This window comes from Taudactylus pleione, unplaced genomic scaffold, assembly GCF_031769625.1.
Source record: "Taudactylus pleione unplaced genomic scaffold, aTauple2 ptg000397bl, whole genome shotgun sequence".
NCBI lineage: Eukaryota > Metazoa > Chordata > Amphibia > Anura > Myobatrachidae > Taudactylus > Taudactylus pleione.
In genome coordinates this window covers 6,411,841-6,433,226 of record NW_028284799.1, presented here as the reverse complement: position 1 = coordinate 6,433,226, position 21,386 = coordinate 6,411,841, and the positions used below count along the sequence as shown (strand labels likewise).

The following is a 21,386-nucleotide window of genomic DNA, read 5'->3' as shown; positions in this document are numbered from 1 at the left end:
GGTCACGATGACCTGGAGCGCGCTGCTAGCCGGCCGATTGGTCCGGCTTCAGTGGCGCTTGGAGATGATGTCATCTCCAAGTGTCCACTTTCACGCCGGGTCTATGCAGACCCGACTGCGGTGTGAGCGGCGCCGACTCAGGAATATCCCGAGTCGGTGCCGGCTAAATTCCGGGTCTGATCTGGATAGGAACTCTGTTCCAACTCCGGGTCAGACCCGGAATTTTGGTTGAAAAGGGGCATTACTGTACCCTCCCCCATGGCTAAAGAGTGAGCTACTTGATTTAAGAAGACCAAGAATATGCTGGAGAAAACCTTCCTTGATAGAGAAAGTGGTGAAATTGCTCATAGGAACCAATAAGCTTCTGACTGTTATTTTATGGACTGTGCTAGATGAATGAAAGCTAGAAGATGATTGGTTGCTATGGGCAATTTCTCCACTTTCTCTCTCTCTCAAGGCGCACATCCACTTGCCGATTTCTATGAGCGATTGAACGATATCGTTATCATTCAATTGCTCATGAATCAGCCACATTAATGTCGGAAACGGACAGCAATGCGCGCTCCCGCTGGTCGTTTCCAACATCAATCATCGGACGAACACGCTGAACAACCTGACGATAACGTCAGGTTGAGCATGGTAAGGGATGATTGATGTGCCTACACTGATCGACTGCTCATTCAGTGTAGGCACAGCACAGACTGTGAAACGACTGCACGATTACAATGTCGTAATCGTGCAGTCGTTTATTGGTCTGCTAGTGGATGTGTGCCCTTAGGTTTGATAAAGGTTTCATAGTAACAAAAATAATAAAGATAATGGCCCTCATTCAGAGCCGCTCGTTAGCGGCAGTACGCTCGTTCCGAGCGATGTTTGCACATCTGCGCATGCGTACGGTTTTTAGTACGCATGCGCGAACCAGTCAGTGCGGCCAAAAATCGTTTGTACGCTATATAGCGAGTGCCTGCTATTTTGAGTGACAGAATGAGGCGTATGTGGGTGGTAACAGGGGAAGGTGCTTGAAAATGGGGAGTGGAGATCCGAACGCAGGCGTGCTTAAAGGTCAAAACGGGCGTATTATGGGTGTGCATAATTAATACAGCAGCGTCATTGACCACGTCACTGGGTTATTTTATAGCCAGAACTGCTCGCAAATTTGTGGTAGCAAACACCAACCACAAGAATAGCGAGCAGTTCATACGCTGGTCGATGTACTCGATTAATCTAATAAATAGCGGACATGACGTATGGTGCGAGCGGCCAGGGGGCGTTTTTAACAAATAAACGAGCGTATGTTTTGCTCGCTCGTTCAGACTTAGAGGTGTGAACAGACTGCAATTTGCGAACGGATCATTTGAATAGCCACCCCTTGTTTTTGAACGAACGACCGCAAATAGCGAACGGCTCTGAATGAGGGCCAATGTGTACTAAATCTAATTAGAGCTGGCACGTGAACTACAAGTAGCACAAACAAATAGTTGCTGTGAAAATTGAAACAAATTTGTAATGCACCAGAAGATCTATTCCGACTTACTGGAGGGAATTCTAATAAAAAAACAATAATAAACTGAAAGGGATTCACATTTCTAGCCCCTATAAATTTCCCTAAACTAGTGAAGGTTACACACATATGATGCTGGGTACACACTAGGCCAACGTATCGGTCAACAGAACAATCCGCCAACCGAGCAGCCGATTGATAAGATATATACACTTACCAGTCGGCTGTTTGGTGTGTCTGGGCTGATGTTACAACTGGCGGGCATTTAAATTTGCTAGCCCAGTTGAGATGTCAGATTCGGCGGTCCCTGCAACAAGTGTACAGACGGTCGGCGGGTCGCCAATACACACAGCCCATCGTCTGTGCTGCAGGGCCGAACTGATATGTCTGTGAACTATGCCATTCACAGACATATCAGATGTACACACCAGCTGTTTCACTCGTGATATATCGCTCGTTGATAGAAGTGATATATTGCCAAGGGTGTACCCAGCATAAGGCATCAAGACAAATGTGAAACATAGAAGGACAAAATTCTAGGAGCTTACTTTTATTGCCTGAAAATACTCAGCAGTATAATGTAAAAGTGTAATTTCACTTTTAGATCACTAAAAAATAGCTTATAGTATACCCTACCAAACAAATTACATTATTGTTGTATCAGAACACAGCAACAGAGATCACATGTCTATTCATGGATCTACAAAGTCATGTGGTTATTTGGGGATTACACAAAGCCCTACTATATTACAATAATAAATAATACAGCCAGGAAGAAAGTTCAGGTAGAACCATAAATGTTGTGTGAGGCATGGATTACATGCTATAGAGCAGTCTACAATTCCATAATGAGGCAGCTGTCCCGAAACAAGGAAAACCTGTACCTAGCATGCCTTCTGTCTAGGCAACAGCTTTCAGATCAGAAAGGTGAACAGGTTTAATATTTAGCATTACAAAACTACTATATGTATGTATGATGAATGCACATAACTTACATTTTACCCATAGTCTACATTTAGATGCTTGCTACTTACAGTACTTTGAAATATCCCTGCAGACCCAGCACCAATCTTCTACTGACATCCAAATCTGAACTGTGATTGTTAACAGCTCCTTCAAGTAACTTGCAAAACTAGGCTGATTTCCATATAAATAAAAGGGATGTGAGACCTGCCCCCACCCTGTTCACAGCTCAGCTACAGAATGGATATCCCACAAGCAGGTAACAAGCAAAGAAATGTACCTCTATATTGTAAAAAATACACATTTTCAATGTTACTTATGTTCTAAAAAAATATCCTAATAAACAGTATATGCAAAGTTCTTGTAATAAAATGGTATTTAAAATCAGTCTAATACAGCAAAAAAAAAATTCTGTGAATGCATGTATTGACTATGTTTGGTTGTCTCATTTTTTTTTTTCCACATACTAAATGGTCTCTTGTAGACACTCCCCACTTTTGCATTGAAAAGCATTTGCATAACAATATCTTGAGTGTTATTGTCAAACATTTTTCTACTCCAGGGCTTCTCAACTCCAGTTATAAAGAAATACACAAAACAAGACCTGTTGGTGGTACTTCAATCATGCACAGGTTAGGTAACCTATTTTACACAAAAAATATGCAAATATTTTGAGGTTTGCACCTTTTCAAATTCAGTTTAGACAATGAAAGCACATGCTTGATTGGTTGATGTGATGTGATGGGTTGGGTACGGGATGCCGATGCTCGGGGCGCCAGCATCCTGACAGGATTAGGATACCGTATAAGCGTGCTAGCAATATATATAAGTACAATGCAGAACTAATAACAACTTAAACTATGTTATACTTCACCTCTTGTGAAAAGTCAGTCTAAGCTAGTGTAGAATGAATGCTTTCTAGTTTTAGATGATGTGCTATTGCTATTTCCAGTAGTTTATAGGTGTTGGCAAATATCCTACATTTTCTTATCAGTAACTGACCCTCTAAGGAGCATTAATTTCCTCTCTGCTCAATAGTCTGTCTCTTAATTTTCATTGTGATTTTTGACCTTTGACTTAAAGCACCTTATATGTTTACAGCTGTGAGGAACACTTTAAATAAGAGCATACAGTTTTTGCAGACTTTGATCTTTGTTGGTGAACAAACAGCACACTTTTACTCATCTCAGATGTAAAAAAAAAAAAGCTTTAACCCTGTCTGTAGTTTATTCTAATGGTGGGTACACATTATACAGATATATCTGCAGATGATTGTTGTTCGTACGCACTGACCAACCATCATCTGTGTCAGCCCGGCGACCAAGGGGGAGAATCAGGGGCGCGTCCTGGCGGACGGGGGCGTGTCCTGCCCCCCTCCTTGCAGCTGCTGCTGTGTGTGTACGGGCGGTCTGCAGACTTATCTGTCCAACGGCTGTGCAGCACAGCCAATGCGATATGTCGGTGAATGCCGACATTCACTGACATATCGCGGGTACACACTGCCCGACGGGCAGCCGATACATTGGCCGATCAATTGATCGCCCAATGCATCTTTCAGTGTGTACCCAACTTAAAAGCCAATTAAAAGTAAGACATATTGTTGTTGATTCTCAAGTGGTTGATCACAATCTAGCAGATGGTTTCACGGAAGTAACCACTAGTACGTGGCTGAGTGTGGATGTACCACCCTTTCTGGTCACCTCTGCTCTCACCAGGGGCGCTGAGAGGGGGGGGGGGGAGCAAGTACAGATTACCCGGGCCCGGGCTTCCTGAGGGGCCCGGCGCCGCTGCCCCTCCCTCACAGCAGCCCAGCACACGAGCTGAGCTGCAGTGGAGACTGCTCGTGGCTGCTGAGCAGCAGCCACAGCAATCTCCTATGCCTGTGGGGGGGAGCGATCCCACTGATCGCACCCCCCCTGGCTTTGAGGAGGCACAGAGCGCCCCCCCCTCCCCAGCGCGCAGCGCCGCTTCCCGGCACTGCATATCATTTTTTTTTTTTCAGGAAGGGGGTGTGGCCACGCCTCTCGATATTAGGCCATGCCCCCTATTACCCGGGCCCGCCGCAGCTCTCAGTGGGCCTGGCTATCACTGCTGTAAACTGTGATCATGAGGACCTCTAAGCACTCATAGGCGCATATAACCCCAACAGTAACATCCCCCATTATCTTCACTTCTGGGGTCTTTGTGGACCAGCTCACTCAGGGGTACATTTTATCAAAGGGGGTTTTACCTCAAATATTAAGTATCCCCGGATGCATTAAGGAGGGACCGCAGCAGGTATCTCTGATACCTGCTGTGATCCCTCCTTTACTGCTGGTTTCTATGGGGGATGCGATGCTGCCAAACTTATCAATATCCGGGATGCAATGCATTCCAGATATTTTCCCCCGTAGCTAACACCATCTGAAGATAACATTAGCTGCTGTAGCCTATGGGCTACACTGTGCATAATTAGCCGGCGGAGGGATCCGCCGGAACCCTCCCTGGCTGTGCATGTGCAGTCAGAGGGACTGTGCATGCGCGGCAGCCCCTGCACTGGCCGGCAACTCTCCAGAGACATCGCATGTCCAGGATGATACACCCGGCCGATATGATCGCATTTTCCGGCGGTACTGTCATGGGCGGTACTGTCATGCCCTGATCGTGTTGCAAAAGCGATCATTAATAAATGGGGACCTGAGACCTCAGCAACCTGAAAGATCACATCAAAGCAACAGAAGAGGTTTTCTGTGCAATATATGACTGACTTTGGGGGGTCTCAATGCGACGGAATGGGTATGAAATACCGCCGTCCGCATGGCCGGCAGTTCGATTCCCGTCAGCGGCAGCCCGACAGCAGCGTTCCGAGCAGCGGAAGGCCGACAGCGCTGGAAATCCCGATCGTGGATAGGTGAGTATCTACTAACCTAACCCCCCCTAACCCTCCTTAGGGGTGCCTAACCCTAACTTCCCCCCCCCCCCAAGTGCCTAACCCTAACCACCCCCTTCCCCGCTGCCTAACCCTAAGTCTCCCGGGGGGGTGCCTAACCCTAAATACCCCCCGGGAGCCCTAAACCTAACCCTCCCCCCACGGCTGTCCGCTCGCGGCGCCCGGCATCACTACGATCGGGATGCCGGGCGCCGGTCTTCCGGCGTCGGGGAAATGCGGGCGTCTACATCTAGATGCCGGCATTTCACCCTTGCCGGGATATGACAGTCGGGAAGCCAGTTGCCGGTAATTAGGCAGTCGGCTTCCCGATTGCTTCCCCAATGCGACAGTTGTTTGGCAGTCGGTAACTTGATAATATGTGGCGGTATTTATATGCAAGGGTGCGTGGGGTGTGGTCTGTGAGGTGCAGATGTATGTCTCAGCAATGTGTGGTCTGTGAGATGCGTGTTTGTGTCTCTGCAAAATGTGGTCTGTAAGATGCAGGGTTGTGTCTCTGCAAAATGTGGTCTGTAAGATCCTGGGGTATGTCTATGCAACCTATGGGAGTCTATTCATAGAGCAGAGAAAAGCCGTGTTTTGAGGTAAACAGGGCTTTTCTCTGCTTAGTGCTATTCACAGAGCGAGTTTCCGTGGGGAAGTTTCTGACTTGTTCAGCGGCACTCCCGCTTCATGGCTGAATCGCATAATCATACTTTTGTATGGTGAGTGCGACTCATAACAGAAGAAAAGCTCTGTTCCACTGCTGTGTTCAGATTCGACATTTTAGGATAGTGTAATCTGAACTTCAGTGCAAAATGGGCAGGGAAGTTGCTTACTTCTGTCTTCTGCCCGTCATCCATTCTGGCTCCATCCCTTGATATCCCAGCAGCCACTGCATCCTCCCCTGAGCTCAGCTGCAGCACATTCACAGGAAGGACCTGCTTTCGCCTCTAGGCTTCTCACACTGGACAACATATAACGACAGGACCACTGGAGCCCTGGATACTGGATTGCATCGCCAGAAAGATAAGTATACATGGCTTGCTACTTAAGCTATATATTGCATTAAACCCATGCAATATATCAGGGGTGGGGAACCTTTTTTTCTGCTGAGGGTCATTTTGAGATATATATAATTAATGGGCCCGGTGCAGACCACATCCCCTCCATGTTACCTCACACTCGCCGGTGAGTACAGCAATGCCCAGAGCATGCTGAGGATGCCCCGGGGAGCTGTAAGGGCACTCCAGGCAGCACTGCTGCATAGGGGAGTTGGGACATAGAAGGCTGGCTGCTGTGGCTGGCTGGGGAGTGGGGACAAAGAAGGGAGGCTGACTGGGGAGTGGGGACATAGAAGGTTTGCTGCTGATGCAATATATCAGGGGTGAGGAACCTTTTTTCTGCCAAGGTCCATTTAGATATATATAGAACATTATTTGCGGGCCCGGGGCAGGCCACGTCCCCTCCATGTGACGTCACACGGGGGGTGGGGTCACAATCGCTGGTGATTACAGCAATGCCCAGAGCATGCTGAGGATGCTTCGGGGAGCTGTAAGGGCAGCGGTGTGACCGTCTGAAGCGTCCTAAGGACACTCCAGGTGGCACTGCTGCATAGACTCTGGCTGCAGGGTGCTATTCTAGGCATCCTGCTAGCCAGACGAGGCTAGCAGATAAAGCTCAGAGGGCCAGACCAAATGATTCCGCTGGCCTTATACGGCCCTGGGCCTGAGGTTCCCATCCCTGCGATATATAGTGAAAAGTTAAAATTCTTTATCTGCAATTATCTGATTAAACAAGGGCATTCCTGATTTAAGGCTAAGAGCCGTATTCAATTTGAGCTGAGCCGCAATACTTTTTCGCATCCCAGACTTTTCGCCTGTTTTGTAGGCGGAAAAGTATTGCACACGCATCCGCTTTACCCCGTATTCAAATTGAAAGTACGCGAAAACGGGACCCGGCGAAACTTGAACAGGCGGAAAGTACTGTCAGATTTGTTGATATCAGCCTGACACCCCCCAAAAGATGCTCTGACATGGGGATTCCCTATGGTACCCCCCCGATTTGGCTTGCTGAAGGTATTTGGTGTTTTTAAACTGCTAAATAGCGTTTTTCTATACGCGGTACAGAATAGTATTCAGGAGTATTTTTTCCAGAAAATAACTTATCCCAGCAAATTTGGGGTACTTGAAAATGGGGGTCAGCATATTTAAAAGTTGCTTAAGTGAAGTTGAGAAAATCGTGAAAAATCCACCTGCCACAAGCACCTGCAATCAAAAAAACACTTGGGGCATACTTGGGGGACCCCCCCCAGAGTCAAGTTCGCTAGTTTTTAACTTTGTACCCCAACTTTTTTTCTTCGCCCCCTTTTTCAAAGTAATTTTTTGGGGTGTCCTTAAGTGTTTTTTTTTATTTTTTTTGACAGTTTACCTTTGGGGGACTGTTTTGAAGGGGGGTTCCTGCAACGTTGCACCCCAAAACCCCAATTCTGCACTTTTTTCCACCTGCTATTCATAGGCGAAACTTTTTCGCCTAGTACATTGCATTGACTTTCCGCCTAGGCGGAAAGTCTTTCAAATTGAATACAGGGTAAAAGCAAAACAGGCGAAAATGACGTCATCAGTGAAAAAGTATCGCAGATCCAGACTTTTTGCCTCAAATTGAATAGGGGTCTATATGCCCAATACATTAGTAGACATACACACACAAAAAATGTATCTTCTTTACAGCAATAAGAAAATAATTAAAAGGCAATGACCAGTCTTAATACAATTTACTTTAGCTTTTACTGCCCAAGCCAAAATATCTTTTAAATGTGCCATTAAAAAGAATTATAATTTAGAGCAGTGGCGGATTCATGGGGGTGGGGGGGTACCCAGGCACGTGCCCTCCCACCCTCCCCCCTTTCGTTTAGAAAGCTTTTTGTTTTTCTTCACATTTATTGCAGCTGCACAGCCGCCACGAGGATGAGGCTGCTGCTGTCAGCCCTACCTGGGCCGTGCAGCTACTGTTATTGACAATGTGCGTGTCTGCCGGCGCTGTGCAATAAAGTTGTTTTTTTTATAGACCCAGCGCGCTGAAGGGGGAAGGGGAACAGAAGGGGGATGGCTGGGGAGTGGGGACAGAGAAGGGGGGCTGCTGGTGCTGGCTGGAGAGTTGGGACATAGAAGGGCGGCTGCTGGGGCTGGCTGGGGAGTGGGGACATAGAAGGGGGGGCTGACTGGTGAGTGGGAACATAGAAGGGGGGCTGACTGGGGAATGGGGACATAAAAGGTGTGCTGCAGGGCTGGCTGGGGAGTGGGGACATAGAAAGGGGACTGCTGGGGTGTTGCCTAGGGAGTGGGAACATAGAAGGGGGCTGCTGGGGCTGGCTCTGGACATAAAAATGGGGCTGCTGGGGCTGGCTCTGGGCATAAAAATGGGGCTACTGGGGCTGGCTCGGGACGCAGCCATGTTGGTTCATCTCACCTGATCAGTCTCCTCCAATGGTAGCCCTGCTAGTCTGATCCAATGACCAGCTGCCTTGGGGTATTTAGATCCGACTCTTGCAACAGGAAGTTGCTGTCAACATCGCTGTATGAACTGAGCGTAGTCTTCCCTGTGACAACCATCTTATGTTCCAGAGGCCGTATTTCTTTCCTCAGTGTTCCTAGCTTCCTGTGTGTCTTCAATCACAACTCTGTATATTCAGTCCCCGTGTTCCGTACAAGTTCCTGGCTTCCTGAGTGTCTCCAGTCGCATCTCTGTGTATTCAGTTCCCGTGTTCTGTACAAGTTTATCCTTTGTGTCTCAAGTCGCCCCACTGTGTATCCTTTCCAGTCCCCTGCTGGTGCATCCGGAGTCGCACTTATGTGTACAAAATACACACCACTGTGTACACTTTCAAGTTATCAGCTGGTGCGTCCGGAGTTGTGCCTTTGTGTACTAAATACACACCGTAGTGTCTCAAGTCGCACCTCTGTGTATTCAGTCACCAACTTCAATACAAGTTCACCCTGAGTGTCTCCAGTTACACCGCTGTGTACTTCGTCCCTGTGTTCGGTACAAGTTCCGTCTACCCCTCCAGTGCGCCCCCAAGTGGCATCTTCATGTACCTTGTTCCTATTTCAGTATAATTTAGTCCCTGCACATTCAGTACATCACCGGAACATCTCAGAGTATCCAGTCCCAGTGTTTCGGAACTAGCCATTCCTCTGTGTTATTGTATTCTTAGTGTTCCCTGTGTTAGTTATATATTTCAGTCTTCTCTCACTCCCAGGTACCTGTCCAGAGGGCCGCAACCTGCTCACCTGGTGCATCGTAAAACCAAATCCCAATTGGAGGGGGTAACTGGAGAAAGCCACCAAGTGAGTTAGACTCCGTGCCTCTGGGCAGGTCTAGTCAAAACTGAGTTTGGCCGCAATCAGGAGACTTGGCCTGTCACCCCCATCTTTTCCCACAACTATCCTAAACCCCCCCGGTTTTTAACCTCATCAGAGGATTTCTACAGCCCTGTAGAAGTTGTTAGGAATTACTTTCTCAAATTAAAGCTCATGAGAACAGTCTGTAACTCATGAGTCAGCCACTACAGGAATTTTCTGGCCAATTAAAACAATTTTTTCCGTTCTCACTACATTATCTCCAGTTGATTTACAATTTCATTCAGTGAAGTCTCCTGTGCCTGGTTCTTTCAAGTCTCAAGTTTCATCTACACCTATGGCAGAAAATTCTTCAAAATCCTCTAATCCACCTTCCCAGTGTCTTCTGACCTCGCAGTTGTCTGATGCTGGTGTTAGCAAACATTTCACGAGTTTCCTCCATCTGTTGGAACAACTACAAATTCTTTTCCCTGAAATTTTCCAAGGTCTTTCTAAAGTTTCTAGTGCCACTGCTAACTCTGTTACCATCTCTTCCACACAAGATAGAGTGAAGCATCGAAGTTTCCTGCATCCTAGACTTACTGAGCTTGGACGCCAGCAATACAGAGAATTACACCTTTGCCTATATTGTGGTCAGGAAGATAATTTTATTAGAGATTGTATTCTTTGTCCACCAAGAAATGGTGAAAAAAGTGAGAGCACTCATGCCTGCACTTTTGGTTCTGGCCATCGGAGGTTTCAGTATCCCTCGGTCCAGGTAAGAAAGGGAAGTCCACCAAAGATGAGAAAATAAAAATTTTCAATTGGGGTCCAGCTACAAGATATTGCTGTCCACGTGTGGAAAATTTGGGGAGAATAGCTTTCTCTACGAAGCTCACAGAGACACGAGTTTCTGGTAGATCCAGTTTCAAACCAAACGAACCCTGCGCTAAGAACTCTTGTGATCTAGTAGGTTTTGGAGGGGCAACTGTCGCTATCCATTGGGGGGAGTCTGAGGTCACCACGCCAGAAGTGGATGTATTACCACCTTCAGAGGAGCAGTTTGCCTCACCAAAAACCAGTGCATCACCTGAGTTTTCAGTACCAACAAGGGTACACTGTACTAAAATAAGTTACTAGTATGGTTCAAGAAGGGTCTTCAGAACAACCTGCTCCTATTTCTATTATTTCAAGTTTCAAGCCCCAAGAGGGGAATTCAAGTCTTGAACACCAGCATGAGGATTCTAGTTCCATTCCTCAGGGAGAAATTTAAAGTGTCGAACCCCAGGAGAGCGTTTTGAGTTTCTCTCCCCAAGGAAACATTTTGAGTTTCACACCTCAGGAGGGGCCTACATTTCGAGTTTCATGCCCCAGGAGGGGTTTACAGGTGTTTCACCCCAGGAGGGTGTTTCTGTTTTGAGTTTTAGATCTCAACAGAGGGTTTAAAATTTTGTTCCCTAGGAGGGGTCTTCTGGTGCTATACTCCAGGAGGGTTTTCAAAAATGGGTTTGGGTCTTTCACCCCCGAGGGAGTCTCTGGTCTTGTATCCCAAGGGAAGGGTTCATTTTCCATACCCCAAGAGGAAAAGTCAAGTCAGCTTCCCCAGGATGGGGTTTTAAGTCCCATACCCCAGCAGGAGGTTTCAAGTGAGGTGAACATTGGATGGGCTGAGGTGGTTGCTAAAGGGGTTGGGTGGTGCCGTGTGGTGGGAGTGAGTTGGGGAGTGCTGTGTGGTGGATAATGAAAGGGACAGTGAGTGCTCTGAGGTGGGCAGAGGGTGCTGTTAGGGGGCAGTGAGGGAGTAAATGAGTGAGCTGTGAGGGGTCAATGTCAAATGGAAGGAACTAGCAGTGAGACAGTGGCCACACCTCTCCGATTAGGCCACGCCCCCTCCCCCCCCCCCCCCCGGCACAGCTGTCGGCGTTCCTGGCTGCTCTTAGTATTATAGTACTCTTAGCAGTAGCGTCACAAGGGGGGTGCAGGCTGCACCCGGGTGTCACCCGCCGAGGGGTGACACCAAGGTGCAGACTGACACTCCACCACAGTGGCAGTACGTCACCGGCACTGCAACACAAGCAGTCAGCACCCCTCCAGTAATATTAAAAACAGGACCACAGGGGATCAGGCCGTGAGGCCATGCCCCCTCCACACAAGTCCACGCCCTCTTTTTGCCGCGCTCAAACCGTCCCTCCACGCACCGGGTGACACCGCGGGGAGGGACTCCAATGACTCTTGGTACTATAGTTTACCTGCCACTGCAGGACACACCCTAGAGTGGCAATAGATGCGCCCATAGGTGGAGCTAGACAGAGCCTTTGGGCAGAACATGACACGGCCACTCAGCGACATGCCTCGCTTCGTGCCGCATATTCTGCTGCCACCTACATTCTCCCTGAAACTAGTTTTCAAAGCAAGGCAAATATGGGTTATACTGACCCTGGTGAGCAGTGAGAAAGCAATTATTACTTAACTTTTTAGACCTTATTGTATCAAACCAAGGTTAGTTTATAGACTAAATTGCAGTGAAAGTACAGGAACAGCACATATATTGTACTAGTAACTAGATACTGACTTGTATCATTTTTGTATGTAGCGATATACACAGTTTCTATTGGAAAGGGGGTTTTAATGCATCTCAGTTCATTCTATTTGTAAACAAACACACTCCATTTAAATTAATCTTCCACCATGGCCTTGGATTTTATAACACCATTGTTATTTTGCAGAGTGCATATAAAGCAGATTACAGTGAAACTAGATTTTCTTAAAATGACTCACTTTATTTGGATAGCCAAACACTTCAATACTCAGAGAAGCTATGCTATGTACTCTGACAAGTCCCATTCTACTTCCTAATACTGCGTACACACGGTACGATGGCAACCAGTGGCGTAAGTTCATCCCAGACGTCCGGAGGCAACTTATAATTTGGTGCCCACCCCATCACAGCTGCTGACACTGTAATGTAGCAATTCGCATGCAGACAGGCTATAGATAGAAGAAGGCAGCAGCTGATGGTCTGACATGGATCTCTCCATTAGTGTATGGTCGGGCGTAGGGAGGGTGGCTCCGGTGGAGTGCAAGCTCCAGGCGCCGAAAAGTTACGAGAGCGTGCCGAAGCCTGTCGCTGGCGCTGCGTGGCACCTACAGCCCGGCCGCCCATGGCTCGCAGCTGTCAGTAGAAAAATCGCAGTAGACTCTGGCACAGCACTAGGGTCTACTCACTGATGCGTGCACTGCTGCTAGCTAGAGAGGAGGGGTCCTGGTCGGAGTTTACACACGGGCCCTCTCCTCTCTTAATACAGCCCTGCATTAGTATAATGTATGTGGTGGCATTAATATAATGTGTCCCAACGTGTGCACATGCATAAAGTCCCAAATGCCCTGTCTCAAATTTTGGTTGTTTTTTTAATATAATGTGTGTTTGGGATGGGTGATTTTAATATGTGTTTCTGCAATCAGATTATTTCACTGTGTGTGTAATGGTATTAATATAGTGTGTGTGTGTGTGTGTGTGTGTGTGTGTGTGTGTGTGTGTAATGGTATTAATATAATGTGTGTGGGGTGTGGTATTAATGTAATGTGTGTTTGCTATTAATGTGTGGTGTTGAGGGCTATTAAGTGAGGGCTATTAAGGTTAGTGGGAATATTAATGTAATGTGTAGGAGATAATAAATAATAATGCTTGTTGGAGGAAGGAGGTCAATATTCAAATAGCATTGGGGCTAGTAGGGGGAGGAAGGCGTAAAGTGTTCATCTTTCGAGTTGAAAGATCCCACCCCCATTTAGGGTTGCTTCCTGAAATTTCCTGGGCTGGTTGTCTGGCCCAATCCGCCCGAGTGCGTGTGACGTCGTGACGTCACACACACGTGCATATGACGTCAGGTGCGCGGAGAGTGTCTAGACAGGAGTCTGGAGAGACGAGCTGCACGGGACGCACCGCACCGACACCAGGAAAAAAAGAAGTGTGTTCTGGCTCACTGGCTGCACTTTGTTTATAGGCAGGCAGGCTACAGAATGTACTTTATAATTTATAGGGGCGGTCACTATTTGTGCAATACTGAATTTAGGGGATGGGGACATGCGACAATCAGTGAGGGGGAGGAAAGTCAGTGGCAGCTTTCCCCCCCCTCTGATTGTAGCAGGTCCCCAACTCTTAGCCAGTGTTCTGTTGATTATATACCAGTGGGCCACTGATATATAATTAACAGGTCACTGACTGATGGGTTTAATAAATATAAGTGATGGGGACCTGCTACGATCAGTGGGGGACGGGGTCGGCTGCCGTTTCCATAAACAGGGTGTGTCCACCCCGTTTTCTGTGAGTGGCCAGCCCAGGGACTGCTTGGATGTACGCAGTCTTCCGGGCTCGCATGGCAGCTAGGCAGAGTAAGACGCCCGACGCCGTCCACCATCGCAACCATCGACCACCGATGGCCGCGATGGTGATCCCAGCCTGCGACCTCAGCTGCAGTGCTGGGATAGCAAATGCAGCAGGGAGTGTCATACACCTCCTGCTGCATTTGCAATATTGCAAGGACGCAATTGCAAAGCTACCTACATGCACTACACACTACAGTATATGCCTGCGTGCAGCTTTGCAATTGAGATTCTTGCCGAATCACGTCCTCTGTCACCAAATTAGATTTTAAATATTTTTTTATTTTCATGTTGGCCACGCCCACAATTCAGTACAGGGGGGGGGTGCCGAAACATACCCTTGCTCCGGGCACCATGGCACCTAGCTACACCTCTGTGTATGGTGGCCTCTTAGGGAAGGGGTGCCATGTATTGGGCGCCCATTACTGTACACTCCGGGTACATAGTTACAGAACTAAGTGGGGTGAATATGTTGTGGACAGTGGAGGAGGTGCCCCTTCAGAGCTGGAACCCGGCGGCAGGCGCCTCCATTGTCTCCCATAGTTCTGCCCCTGATGGCAAAGATCAGATAATGATCAGACGATCGTTGTCTGATCGTCCTGCATGTATTGGATGTTTATCCAACACATGCAGTAACCCCTTAAGCAGGCTAACCTGGTTGATATCGACCAGTCTGCCTGCTTGCACAGACGACTGTAGCTGGACGATAACGACCATACGTGGCTGCGCATCGACCATCGGTTGGTCGTTTGCAGGTGCCAGAAACTGTCAGATTTTAACAATAACGACAGGATCGTTATCGTTAAAATCTGGCAGCTTATCGTACCGTATGTACGCAGCATTAGACTGCACTATAGTGCAGCCGACCAACAGACACGGAGGATGCGAGGAGCGACCGCATGATAATTGGACGCCTCCATACACTGCACAGATTTGTCCTCAGTCACCCATCCTTTTTGCACCATATGGCACAACTTAGACGCTCTGCCACGGGTAGTTATTCCCGGACTTTTCTGTTTCTTAATGTAGACTCTGTGTCACATGGTCAGGGTGCTTAGGATTAGTATTTTTATTGCATTGAAAATGATCTAAAGTCACAGATTAAGCGGCAGTGTCCAGGATACTTGTGCATTATGCTTTGGGGCATTAATGATGTCACTAGAATGCATAGTTGGTACAAATCTGTGTGGCGGGTTGCAGGGCTATATGGTACAATTTGTGAATAGGTGTAAGTCGATACATCTCTATAGAGGCAATTTCCATTCATTGCCTGGAGTTGGCTGAATGACACTTGGGTGGAATGGACATGTTTGTTGACTACATCAATGTGCTGATTGGGATCAAGGTGATGCAGTATACTGGATCTCTATAATATCAGCACCTTGTGTATAGGCAAAGTTGATACCTCCGTTACTGATAATTTGATTGTCTTTGAAAACATGTTGGTAATACCTATCTGACTTTGGGTTTCCATACACCATAAACCCTTAGGACTTTCTGTAAAAGATCCAAAACGAACCCTGAAAACCTATTTTCCAATAATAACTGTAGCTCCCTGTCTGGATAGCTCCCAGGCCAGGGACACATCCATTCTCCTCCCTTTTCCCACAGCTTGCTCATGCCTGTCCTCTCTTCCCCTTTTGAAGCACTTAGCAAGCACGTATCCCTGGCCCCTGGTCAATCATCTAAATAAGCATGAGTGGCCCTATTTACATTAATCATCATTAAGCTGCCAACATGTTCCTCTCTTTTTAATACCTGAATTACAGGCTTGCATGCACCGTAAAAGGACATAGCCAGCCCTTGGCAGGATATCTCCCCATAAGTAGGTTATACATTTTCCTTCCCTTGGAATTCTCATATCACAACCAGGGCTGAGCCCCAAAAGGCCTATAGTCCTGCAAAATGTTATATATTTTCTCTGAAAAAAACAGCTAAGAAGTTTTCTATCCTCTCTTCTCCATTCACTTCACACTAGCTAAAATCCATTGGCCTAGCACCAATTCTGACATGCCCTGAGAATCAATTTCTAACACTTCTTATCATCCTTCACTCTCTTGCTCTCATGTATTCCAACTCAGTACAGAGTAAATTGTTTCAGTGTCTGTCAGGGCTGGGAACTCTGGATTGCCCGGAAGAAGTGCCGTAGCTAGCGCTCCCGGTGCAGGCCATGCCCCCTCCGTATAACGTCACGTGGAGGGGGCATGGCCTGGACCCGGCCTTGAACCAGATTGGGACCAGCCTTGGAGTATACACTAGAGCCGAATTGGAACCTGACTGGAGCACAAGCTGGAGCCGAATTGGGCCTGGACTTTGAGTTCACACTGGAGCTAGAAAGGGACCGGATTTGGAGTACAAACTGGAACCAGATTGGGACCGGACTGAAGTACAATAGGATTAAGACCGATGGTAACATGTGTTAGCTGGGACCGATGGCAACAGGTAGTGGCTGGCACTGCAGCCGGATCCACTGGTAAACCGTAGATGGTTAGTCAGGGAGATGGAGCCTAGGACATCTAATAGTCACAAAGCTCAGGCACAGAATGCTGTCAAACCAGGATACTTATACCCTAGGTCTTGTAGGGAATGGCTGATGTGGTCGGGTGGTCTGGGAGCAGCACTCTGAGTGATAGAGGAAAGTCAGGTGACTGAGGGCTTGATTTCAGCATGGATCGCACAGCTGTGTTTGCACGCACCCGTGAACTGCGAAAATATGCTAATGAATGCAAGTGCAGCACTATACCAAGACGCTCATCACTGTATCAAGCCGCCCACTTCCCATGACATGCATCTGCAAATCAGTGAAAACATTGGCAGGGGCTGAATTATGCACGCCCCTGTAACGGCGTTAAACTGCACAGGCACTGCATTCCGCCGACCACCCTCCCTCTCCACACCTAAATGGTCACTTCATGTCAATCACTATGCTTTTGGACTGCGTGCTCACTGTGATCGCTTGCCAATCGCAGTGGCCAGTTCGCACACGCACACAGTGATGCATGCGTAGTGCACAAACATCGACCATTTGCGTGCGAACCAAGCTGAAGGCCCTGAGTCAGTGGCGGAACTAGCGTCGGTGCAGGGGCCCATAGCTGCTGCACCCGCAGCCAGTGTCCCCCGGGCCCCACAGTATTTAAGTGTAGTGTAGACCACAGTGAGAGCGGTCTGCACTACACAGTAACACACTGCCGCCAGCTGTGTGTGTAAGGGGCACTGGCACTGCATAGGGGGGGCGCTACTGGGGGCACTGAATAGGGGGGTGGCCGCTACTAGGGGCACTGTATAAGGGGGACAGCTACTGGGGGCACTGTATAAAGGGGGTGGCAACTACTGGGGGATTGTATAGGGGGGACTACTACTGGGGGCACTACATAGTGGGGACTACTACTGGGGACAATGCATAGGTGGACTACTACTGGGGGCACTGCGTAGGGTGGACCATTTCTAGGGGCACTGCATAGGAGGACCACTACTGGGGGCACTGTATATGGGGCATTGCATAGGGGGGCCCAAAGCATATTCTTGCACCTGGGCCCACCACTCTCTAGTTCCGCCATTGCCCTGAGTCCAACATGGCTGCGCTCAAGGGGATGAAGTCATAGACGAAACGCGTTGGGAGTGTTTGCTGCTACTTCATGCACTTTGGACTTATCTTTCTCATTCAGATAAGCTGCTATATATTTTTTAATCTGCTACTATTTTTATTTTTTAAATATTTTCACTGCCTTTTTTACTGCCTTTTTGTTTCATTATATCATGTATAATGGGGATTTAATTAGCCTTTCAGGTGGAAATCCTATAATTGTTTATAATAAATTGTTATTTTTATATATATTTTTCTTACATTGTTATTTATTGCACTAGCACTTTCAGCTCTCAATATATATTTAGTATCTGTCTAATAGGATTGCACTATTATTCTGAATAAGTATTGGTGTTTGCTCAAAACCTCATACATCATTTTATTATGTTGATGCAATAATACGTGGTACTCACTGGATACAAATAATTTTTATGTATAAGTTTCTTATCACACTGCAGTTACACTTATTTTTTAACAGTAAACTTGTCGCTCTACTGTCAATTTACACTTTGTCTATGATTTCTCAAATACTTACACTAGTATTATATTATTGACCCAGAGCTGACGCCTATAAATCTGAGGCTTAGTTGCTGTATTTGTACACCACACAAACTTCTTTTTTCTAACTCACTTACCCACAAGTCTTGGCGCTTTATCCACTATTCTATCTATCTATCTATCTATCTATCTATCTATCTATATATATATATATATATATATATATATATTAGGGATGTGCAGGCTCGGTTCTACTCGGTTCCGTTCGGTTCTTTTTACCGAATCTTATTGGCTATCCAAAACTCGTGACAGCTGAAACCCAATAAGATCCGGTAAAAAGAACCGAACGGAACCGAGTAGAACCGAGCCTGCACATCCCTAATATATATATATATATATATGTAAGTATTTGGACAGCCACCGATTGTGCAAGTTGTTGCACTTTAAAAGATGAGAGAGGTCTGTAATTTCCATCATAGGTACACTTTAACTGTGAGAGACAGAATCAGAACAAAAAATTCCGGAAATCACATTGTATGATTTTTAAACAATTTATTTGTATATTCTTGCGGGAAAAAAATATTTGGACAATCAAAAAGTTAAACTCAATACTTTGTAATGGTGCCCCTTATGCAATGCCCACTGTAGTAACAATGCCCCCTGGTAATACTGCTCCTGAAAGTAATGCCCCCTGTAGCAGTGCCACCAGTAGTAATGGCCCTTGATGTGCCCCCAGTAGCAATGCCCCTTGATGTGCCCCCAGTAGTAAGGGCCCCTGTAGTGCCCCCAGTAGTAAAGCCCCATATGATGCCCCCAGTAGTAAGGCTGCTGTAGTGCCCCCATATGATGCCCCCAGTAGTAGGGTCATGATGTCACTCCCATAGTGCACTGCGGGACCTGGAAGCCGGAGGAGTGAGCTCTGCCCTCCGGCTGGCGCCGGGGGGGGGGGTTGGGGAGAGTGGAGAGAAGGAGCCGGGCGCCCGCTGGTAACACAATCTCAGCAGGCACCTGGGAAATAGGGGGTGCGATCGCTCGGCTGGCAGGCTCCCGGACTCAGAAGTGCCCTATAGTGGTCAGCGCCCCTAGGCCTAGTGGAAGCGCCAGCCCTGCAAAGAGACCCGCCTACCAAACGGGATGAGCTGTCGATCAACATCGACAGCCGCCACTTTTGGATGCGAGCGCTGGATTTCTCGCTTGCTCCGGGGCTCGCGTGAGCACTGCCCGGCCAACGACCAGCTTGTGAGCGGGTCTGAATCAGGCCCACTGTTCTAATCAGGAACCTGCAGAGTTCACAGACAGAAGGAGACTCAATTGAATAATCAGCCTGGAAGGAATAGCACAGTCTCATGCTAACACTGGAGATGTTGCAGCCTGCATGCTGAGCAGACTTCCCAGGCAAATCCGAATATCCTGATCCACAGGACAAGTGGCAGAGGTAAGATATGAGCCAAACAAATGAGAGAAATAGTCAGGATCCTGACAAATGGGAATAAGGAAAATATTTCCATGTACTCCTCTCTCTTTTCCTTACCTCCTACTGGTGGTGGACTCCAAGCTTCTCTTCAAAACACTAATATAGTCTACCCTTGGCCTCATCAGATAATTTCACAGATTCTCAAACCAAGCTACAGTACCTTGATCATTACTGCCTGATTACACAAGCTCACTATCAAGGTTATCTCCTGTCCAGAGCAACTTCTCTATTGATTGCCCCAAATATCCACTACTCAGCCTTTGGTAGCGTGACTCTACAACATCTATTTTTAAACATGTCATCACCACAAGTGTTGTACTCGTGGCCACTGTGGTGGCCATGACATTCCCATTCCATTACTTGATGCATAAACCACTGCAAAATAATGTGTCACACACTCTGATACCACTCACAAATGCATGATCATACGCTTATAACACTTTGGGGCCTATTCATCATGAGAGAGTTTTCACTTGTGATTTCATTTTGAATTGTTAGAGAATAAAATAAATTGTAAAAAATATAGCAATTCATCATACCACCCTTACTAAAGTATTGTTTCCGAAAAGCTGCTCTTTTTGCGGAGCAGCTTTTCGGACTTGTGATACTTTTCCCCTTTATCTTTGCTGTCTCCCTCCTAGCCCGCAGCCTCTGGCCCATGTCTACCCCTCTTCCTACCCACTGCCTCTCCTCTGTTTTCTCTTATACCTGCGCTTCCCTGCCCACTGCCTGTCCCTGTAGCCCCCTCTCCCTGTGCTCCCCTTCCTGCAGCTTGTCCTGCTCCCTGCGCTCCCCTGCCAGCTCTTGTCTCTGGTGTCAGTGGAGAGCCGCCGGCAGTGTTCTAGATGGAGGCAGGAGCAGTGACAAGCCTCTGGAGGGGCTGTGGTGGAGGGAGTTGTAGCTCCCAGCCCGAGGTCTGCCTCTATTCTATCCTTGGATAGAATTAGAACCTCTATACACTCCTGCCTATACCTTCTAATATCCTGCCTATACCTTCTAATATCCTGCCTATAAACCTCTAAGGATGACGCTATTTTGCGTATGCAGTCATATAGTAAATAAAGACTCCAGACCTTTTACCTGTGGTTCCAAAGCACAAAGTGATATTTCAAGTAAAAGTACAGTCAGTTACACGCTATGATCAAAGTACAATTTAGCGCAAATAATTATACAAACCCAAGTACAGTTATACATATGCAGCACTTCTGGACCAGATGTAGGCTTCAGCAAGAAACCCCCGTCTATCAGCATTCAGCAAGAAGACTCAGACTGGGGTCACAACACACACGTTTATACTCTCACAGAAACAGACAACACAGATGCCATTGGTTCCCAGGAGGATGCATCTGTTGCAGAGCATTTAACAGGTTGATTCAAATAGACACAGTCCAGCCTCTAACAACTGGTTGTCTCTGGTTTCCTGCCCCATACAACATCCTGACAGTTGGTCATATAATGTACATTTCGGTGCTTTAAGTCTCTGCGGTCCATAAGTTGAGAATGCATGTTGCGATCTTCACACTGACGATATCAAAATGCTGTTGAAAGAGTGCAGATCAGTATAATATCAAACATGACTTACTTATCATGTATTAAACCTTAGCTACCAAATAACCTTTATTTCTCAGCAATTATAATAAATGAACAAACTTGAATCTTATACTTTAAAGCTTATGAGACCTTTTATGTGAATATGTACTGTGTAAGTATTTGGGGTTTCATATAAAGACGCTAGTTAACTTGGG

The 21,386-nt window shown here is 47.1% G+C and overlaps 2 protein-coding genes across 8 annotated transcripts in view; one reads left to right on the top strand and one right to left on the bottom strand.

Annotated features, from left to right (window-relative positions):
* Positions 1 to 2,613, bottom strand: part of LOC148506739 (uncharacterized) — a 42,796-nt gene extending 40,183 nt beyond the window's left edge. The window contains exon 1 of the mRNA XM_088446322.1: positions 2,536 to 2,613. The gene's annotated coding sequence lies outside the window, so the exon portion shown is untranslated. The remainder of the gene's footprint in view (positions 1 to 2,535) is intronic.
* Positions 2,614 to 2,695: 82 nt separating this feature from the next.
* RAD51D (RAD51 paralog D) overlaps positions 2,696 to 21,386 on the top strand; it is a 91,712-nt gene continuing 73,021 nt past the window's right edge. For 4 of the 7 annotated variants that reach the window (XM_088446382.1, XM_088446381.1, XM_088446374.1 and 1 more), the window contains exon 1: positions 3,027 to 3,096. In XM_088446382.1, coding sequence (XP_088302508.1) covers positions 3,089 to 3,096 — 8 coding nt within the window. In that variant the 5' untranslated portion in view covers positions 3,027 to 3,088. Of the gene's footprint in view, positions 2,724 to 3,026; positions 3,097 to 21,386 lie in introns of those variants that run through there. The other 3 variants (XM_088446380.1, XM_088446379.1, XM_088446378.1) reach the window with 3 other exon arrangements.